Source organism: Myotis davidii, unplaced genomic scaffold, assembly GCF_000327345.1.
Source record: "Myotis davidii unplaced genomic scaffold, ASM32734v1 scaffold130, whole genome shotgun sequence".
NCBI classification, from domain to species: Eukaryota; Metazoa; Chordata; class Mammalia; order Chiroptera; family Vespertilionidae; genus Myotis; species Myotis davidii.
Genome location: NW_006285040.1, coordinates 5,916,166 through 5,923,460, shown reverse-complemented (window position 1 = coordinate 5,923,460; position 7,295 = coordinate 5,916,166). Strand labels below are relative to the sequence as shown.

Here is a 7,295-nt window from a genome sequence, read left to right as displayed (position 1 = left end):
CCCCCCCCCCTCAGTGGCTTTTCGGGCTCTGACTCTTACTGCCTGTCCCCCTCCTCCCTCCGTTGAAAGGCCCTGAGGTTTTAAACCTTAGAACCCGGGCCGGGACGTCCGCAGGGAGCAGTTTTCAGACTTCCCCTTTCCCCTGTAACGTCGTTCTGCAAATTGTGTGCGGAATTACTCCTGTTCATCCCAAAACTTACAGTGGGGAGGGAAAACAATGCCTATAGTTGGTTTCCTTTTCATGCCTTGATTATCCTTAAAGGAAGTTCTCAACTTCAGGGTTTTAACTCCCGGCATACTTTTACAAGAGAAAGTTCTTGCATTCTTCCCTTTTGTCAGCTACGATTTCAGAGAGCCAAACGTGTAACATAAACTTAAAGAAATACGTATTTCCCCCCGAAGTGAAATTTTTGGTGCAGTACTACCCGGAGTTGTCGCCAGGTGTAAGGAGGCTGTGAAATATTTTAAATTACAAGTGAGTTAAAGCTCTGATAAAATCCCTTTTCAGTGACAGTTACTGTATTTATGTCTACAAGTCTGACTTTTAGTAGTTGTCTCGCATTCACGCTTTTTTTTTTTAAAGTAGGAAACAACTAATATTTACGAGGTTACTAGGCGCCAGGTACTGAGTCCTCCCTTTAACATTTTATTTATTCTCCCAAACAACCCTATTTGGTAGATGCAGTTATTTCCATTTTCACCTGACAGACTCAGGGAGACGGTAATTTACCCAAACTCACATTCATCCTATTTCAGAAAATCAAGGTTTCAGAAAATTAGGCCCTTTACAGAGCTTGTGCTGGTTCTTCTACGCCAGGTGGATGTAATAGGAAATCAAATACAGCGTTTTGTGTGTTGTTTTTTTTTTAAGCCTCACAAAAGAAGGATAATTTTGCAACTAATAAGAAATAATGTCACTATTTCTTTGGGGATGGTATGATTATAGTAGATTTGGATGAACCACTTAAAAGGCACTTATTTTCTGTAACCCCAAATTTTGTAAAAAAGAAGAAATGCTTGGTGTCTGTCTGTCTGGATAAATGACTAGAAGAACATGTCCCATCTTTCTTACTTATTCCTTCAGCTTCTATCTGGATGAACCTAAAATAAAAATTAAAAAATGGTAATATTTACATTTCATTTTGTAACCTTCGATGTCTGTTATACTTTTTACTATTGGTTGATTGCAAAAGCTGAACAGTAATAAATAACATTAGTTATACAGTGTAACTATGTGCATGTTTTTCACAGTAAAGGCAAGTCTACAGTGGCTAGGGTTTTGTTTCTTTTCTGCCTGGAAACCTTGTTTTGTTTCTTTTCCATCAGTCATGTGACCTTCATAAAAGGCTCTTAAAAGCATTTTCCTTTCTTATATTTTACAGATTGATCAAAATGATGCTGCCTTTTAGTTTTTTTCTCGCCCCCCCCCCCCGTTAGTTTTTTTTCCTTAATTCCTTCTAGCTATTTTTGAAATCAATTTTTTTTTGCATTGTCTGTTTTTGGTGTTTTGCTTCATAGTTGGACTACAATTCTTTTGTATATATTTACCCCTCTCACCCAGTACATCCAAGTTTTTATTTATTTTATTTTTCAGTTACAGTTTTATATTCAGTATTATTCTGTATTAGTTTCAAATGAACAGCATAATGGTTAGACAGTTATGTACATATCCAAAGTTTTTTTGCTGTCTTTCCACCTTCTCCCATCTGCTCCTTTATTATATCCTCAATCATGCAGAAGTTCTTTTTTCCTCCAGAGTTGACCTCTTGGAGACCTCCACTGTCGTAGTCCAATCTGGACGGGTTCACTTGCCTAACAGCTAGTGTCCTAGAATTTTCTTTCACCGCGCTCCCCGGTTGTCCCTATTCTCTCAGGAACCTCATGTTTTATGCTTTCTTGGTTTTCATTCTTGTTTTGCTGGTGCACATTGTAATTTCCTTTGAGGGAGGTCATTAGGACGTAACCTAATGACCTATGACTAAAATGTGTTTCCCCTCTCACACTTCATGCTCCCACTTGATCCAGGGTCTACACTTTGAGTAACAAGGCTCTAGGAAACCAGTTTTTAAATTTATTTAATTTTTTCTTTGGCACGGCCCAGGTTTTCCTTAGATGTTGAGTGATTCTTGGTTGTCTTTTTATATTTACGGTAAGATGAGATAGTAGAGGGGCTTGTTGGTAGGCTTCTCCTGTTACATGAGTAGATAGAAAGGTGGCTCATATACTGGAGGGCTCTTGAGAACGAGGGTGTGTGAGTTTTGCTTTGGGGTGCCAGTACCCAAACCTATCTGCTAAAGTTAGAAAAGAGCCTCTGGTGTTGTTCCCTCTTTCCCCAATCGTTTGCAGGAGAAACTTATGACAAAGGAGCAAAAGTGATGTAGACACTACATAAATAGACCTTGCTGTGGGAATTTCTAGTTAAAGATAGTAGATTGAATACAGCATCTCACTAAAACAGTAAAGTTTTTAAAAAAATATATTTTTGATTTCAGAGAGGAAGGGAGAGAGTGAGATAGAAACATTAATGATGAGAGAGAATGATTGATTGGCTGCCTTCTGCACATTCCCTACTAGGGATTGAGCCCACAACCTGATCATGTGCCCTCATCAAGAATTGAGCCATGACCCACCCCCTGGTTCATAGGTCAACGCTCAACTTCTGAGCCACACAGGCTGGGCTGTTTTGTTTTTGAAATGTGTAAATCCACAAGGAAAGGAAGAACGGGTGAAGAGGTGAGCAACAACATTTGGAAACTATAAAGCAAAAGGGAAAGTGGTATATGACTTAGTAGACATGATAGGCCAGAATGCGAGACTACTGTAGTAGTAGTGCCAGTCTACTCCAGAATCAGAGAATACTGAAAAATGGTAGAAGTGAATTTATATATCTTATATACATACTAACAACCCTCTGCCCCATCCCCCAGCTCAGCTCCCAGAATACAACAGCTTGGCCTTTACCTTCTAGGTAGGAGATTGGAAGGTTCTTCTCCAGGCATCTAGCCCCATAAGGAAAGACTTAAAGATATTGACTGATATTGGAGGTTCCTCAAAGACAGCTTGAACTAGGTTCTGCTGATGAGGCTCTTTGGGATGTTTGTAGTCTATTAAAGAACAACAGAGTATTGATTTCTGTAAATTTTTTTGTAATGCTTTAAATGTGAAGATGAAGCAGCTATCATTTTTTTCTGTTTGTATGAATGCATTTGCATGTATTCTTAGAATATGTTACCAGACATGGGAGAAAATCCTAGTGAAGGTTTTCTTGTTCACCTTTAATTCATTGTTACTGAGCTCTTTAGTTTATTCCTGTATTTGTGAATAGAAGGTAAATGGCCTCTTAAAAAAAAATCAGCTGTTGTTTTTTCCAGACTCATCTTCTCTATAGTAATTTCCCCAAATTTTGCTTTCTTGATCAGCACTGCACTCTTGGTCCCTTTTCTCTGGTGATGGGTCAGGGATGAGGCAGTTAAATATGTTAAAATAAATCGTTATGGTTTGTAAATAATTTGTATATGTTTTGTTTTTGACAGCCGATTTATTTTGCATATTCCCAGCGAGGAAAGAGACAATGCCATCCGAGTATGTTTTCAGATTGAACTTGCCCATTGGTTTTACTTGGATTTCTACATGCAGAACACACCAGGATTACCTCAGTGTGGGATAAGAGACTTTGCTAAAGCTGATATCCTTTTTATTACTATAATGATTGTCTTTCTTTTTAGTAAAACATTTAGCAAAAATTTTATTTTGCTTGTCCTTCAGAATTATCTATTTGATAAAACATACTTGGTTTACAAAAATTGTCAAATGTAAATAGTAGACACATTCAGTCATGTTCTTATTTTTATGTAGAGGACCCCTTGAAATGCACACTGATGATTACAATTAAATTTTATTAATTTTTTTTCTAAAATAGTTATCCTAGTTCTAGAAATCTGTGTTAGTTTCTTCTTTTGTGTGTGTGTGTGTGTGTGTGTGTGTGTTATTTTCTTCTTGCTGTTCAATTTAACCAGATGATCTTTAATCAGATTACTACCTGTATGGGATAGAAATTCTTAAATAATTATTAAATACTATGTTCAAAGCAATGTTTTTGGTTCCGTGGCAACTAACAAAGAAGTCCTTGCCTTCGAAGAAGCATTTTTTTTCCAGATAAGATAGAAGCTTATCATAATTAGTTATAAGAATTACATGACTAAGATTATAAAAGAAGCTGTGTCACAAGGCAAAAAATTAGTGATTGCTAATGATCCTGATATTAAATGTTTTTAGAATTTTGAAATAGGGTTAGAAAGATTTTAGACAAATTTATGTTTTTAAGGGAGTTTAGGATTTTTAAAATAGCTAGGAATGGGGAATATGTCCCAGGTAAAGAAAATGGATTGAGCAAAATTGGAGAGTTGGAACGTAATGAGGTATATCTTGTAAGTAAATTAATTTTTATTGAGCAGAGGGTTCTTATAGGGATACTAGTGGCCCAGTGCACAGATTCATGCACATTGAAAGGAAATTAATTAGAACAGAGGTCTCCAACCTTTTGGATCTCACGGACCACCAGTGGTCTGCAGACCACTTGGTTGGCTACTGCTGCTCCAAAGGTTTCCTTAAACCAGCTGTTGTCAACCTTTCGGACCTCACGGACCACCAGTGGACCACTGGTTGGTGACCGCTGAATTAGAAGGTGGCTGGTGGGGTGGGACTGGGCGAGAGGGGCCCTTCATGCCCTGGAGTCAACCTCCTGCGGTCTCTCCCCAGGCATGATGGCTCGAAGGGTGTCTGTGGAGTGAGGGGTCCCTCCAGGTGGGGTCCCTCGGCCTGGACTGTGGGGATCAGGCCAAAACCAGCCCTCTGACATCCCCCAAGGGGTCCCGGAGTGTGAGAGGGCACTCTGCAAAGTTGCTGTTGTACAGGGTGTGGGACGCAAACGCAAGTGTGCAGTAAACGAACAACTTAATCCATGGCCGAAGGTGGAATCGCGTGGCCCCGTGAGGAATTGGGCTTCCTCCTCTCTGGTTTTGGGTTTGTCACCCGAGAATCGCTGCTGCCAAGTCACTGCAGCTCGGCAGCTCCTGCATTGAGAGTCTGCCCCCTGGTGGTTAGTGTGTGTCATACCTATCGGACGATTGGACAGTCGCTTAGTCTTTTATATATATAGATTTGCTATACAAATAGTCCTCGGGTTACATCGGACTTGACGTACATTGTTTCGTCTTATACGTCATTTCATTTTGTACTTCGTTTCGTTTTGTACGACATTTTGTTTTGTACATCCTTTGGTGGTTACATCGCCATCTCCCATTTATAAAAAAAAAAGTTGCGTCATTTCGACATGTACATATGTGCTTTATGTTTTTTATTATTTACCACAAGTAAAGGTCAGGAATTGATATCTTTTAAATATTTTTTTACTGTTTCACTTTATTACTGCTATGTATGCGCTCCATGTGAGTGAGGTAGGTGCTTATGTAGGTGGGTTCTGACTTGCGACGAAAATTGCGTTACGTTGTGCCGTAGGAACGGATCTCTGATGTAACCTGAGAACCTACTGTATATAGATAATAGAAGATATGAATGGACAGTATATTGGGGGGGGTTATGCGTTCTTAAATCTTGAGACAAAGTAGTATGCATTTTATTCTGTAGGTCATTGTTTTTAACCATCAATCATGTGGTCAGATGGAGTTGTACTCAACAAGTTCACCACATTAGAGTTGAAATAGGGATAGGTGACCTAAAATAACCCTCATACTCATCTCCCTATAATTTTTCTTGAGCCCCACGAAATAAAGAACCCCAAAGGGCTCTGCAGAAAATGGATGAATACTGTTTGTTTTAGATAACTGTTGAGGAAATTATTGCAGGGCTAAAGATCATTACTCAGATCATTTGAAAATGATAATCAAGAAGACTTATTTGACAGGATAGATTGAACCGTAGAGTGGACTGTTCACATTACTTGAGCTATGGAGCAATAAGGTCCTGAAGCATAGCAGAGAGACTACAAAGGAAAGGCTACAGAGACATTTCAGTGGGAGAAATGATTAAGCTATTTTACTGATTAAATATGGGGAAATAAATGAGGAAACAAATAGTAATAGAAATACTATTGAGCGCTGTCTTATAAAGGTGTGGTGATAGGTTTTCTGGAGAAATTACAGAAAACTTTGCTTTTAAGAAACTATAATCGCCGTAACCGGTTTGGCTCAGTGGATAGAGCGTCGGCCTGTGGACTGAAAGGTCCCAGGTTTGATTCCAGTTAAGGGCATGTACCTGGGTTGTGGGCATATCCCCAGTGGGGAGTGTGCAGGAGGCAGCTGGTCGATGTTTCTCTCTCATCGATGTTTCTAACTCTCTGTCCCTCTCCCTTCCTCTCTGTAAAAAATCAATAAAATATATTTTAAAAAAAAGTTATGGTAAAGATCTTTTATTTTAATCAAACTGCCAGAATAGTTCTAGTGATGACAAGGTCCAGATGTTGCTGTGGGAATTGGACCTGGAAATGAAATGGATCTGAAGGACAAGGAATATAAGAAACTGAGGCTAGACTTTGAGACAAATTGTCCATCAGGAAATGGATATCATCTAAGGTATTATTTGTACCTAAAGCAGATTTTTCATGTTTTTGCAAAAAAAAAGTTAAGAGTAGAAAAAGAATGTAAAAAAAAATCACTGAATTGTTAAAAAAGAGAAATGTATGTAGTAAAAGTGGACTTGCTTAAAATTCTTACATTCTTTATCTAATCCATATAACCTTTTTTCCTCTTAGAATTACTGTGTGAGGCCTGTTACTCCAGATTTAAGACCCAAAATAATTTGGCTTGGGAGTTAAGAAAATCAGACTGTAGTCAAGTAAGAATTTTAGTAAAAATTAGAAATGATAATTAACAGTTATTCAGTGTATGTTATGGGGTTTTCAAATTAAATATCCCATTAAATAGCACTTAAAAATTTTTTTCACTCCATTGTATAAATTGAATTGCTTTTATTACTATTAAGTATGACGGAGGATTGAAGAGTTGTGAGTGGGAAATGGTTGTTATTTTGGATTGGGTTCTGTTATTTGCTAATTGTTTGGACTTGAGGCAACTACTTAACGGGTTCTTTTCAGTGTTAATTTCAAGCGTCTATCTTGAACTTGGTCATTTCACTTATTTTGTGTGGTTCTGGAGTAGGAAAAAATGGATAAATGAAGAGTGTAAATAGTTTACAAAATTAAGTCAGTTGATGTACTTTTTCTTGCTAACCCTTTTTTGTTATTTATTTTTCAAATACATTTTATTGATTTTTTAAAA

The 7,295-nt window shown here is 38.0% G+C and overlaps 1 protein-coding gene across 4 annotated transcripts in view; it reads left to right on the top strand.

Annotated features, from left to right (window-relative positions):
* Positions 1 to 7,295, top strand: part of DCP2 (decapping mRNA 2) — an 82,453-nt gene that overhangs the window by 40,987 nt on the left and 34,171 nt on the right. For 3 of the 4 annotated variants that reach the window (XM_015558459.1, XM_015558458.1, XM_006755281.2), the window contains one exon: positions 3,534 to 3,685. In XM_015558459.1, coding sequence (XP_015413945.1) covers positions 3,631 to 3,685 — 55 coding nt within the window. In that variant the 5' untranslated portion in view covers positions 3,534 to 3,630. Of the gene's footprint in view, positions 1 to 1,015; positions 1,124 to 3,533; positions 3,686 to 7,295 lie in introns of those variants that run through there. The other variant, XM_015558457.1, reaches the window with a different exon arrangement.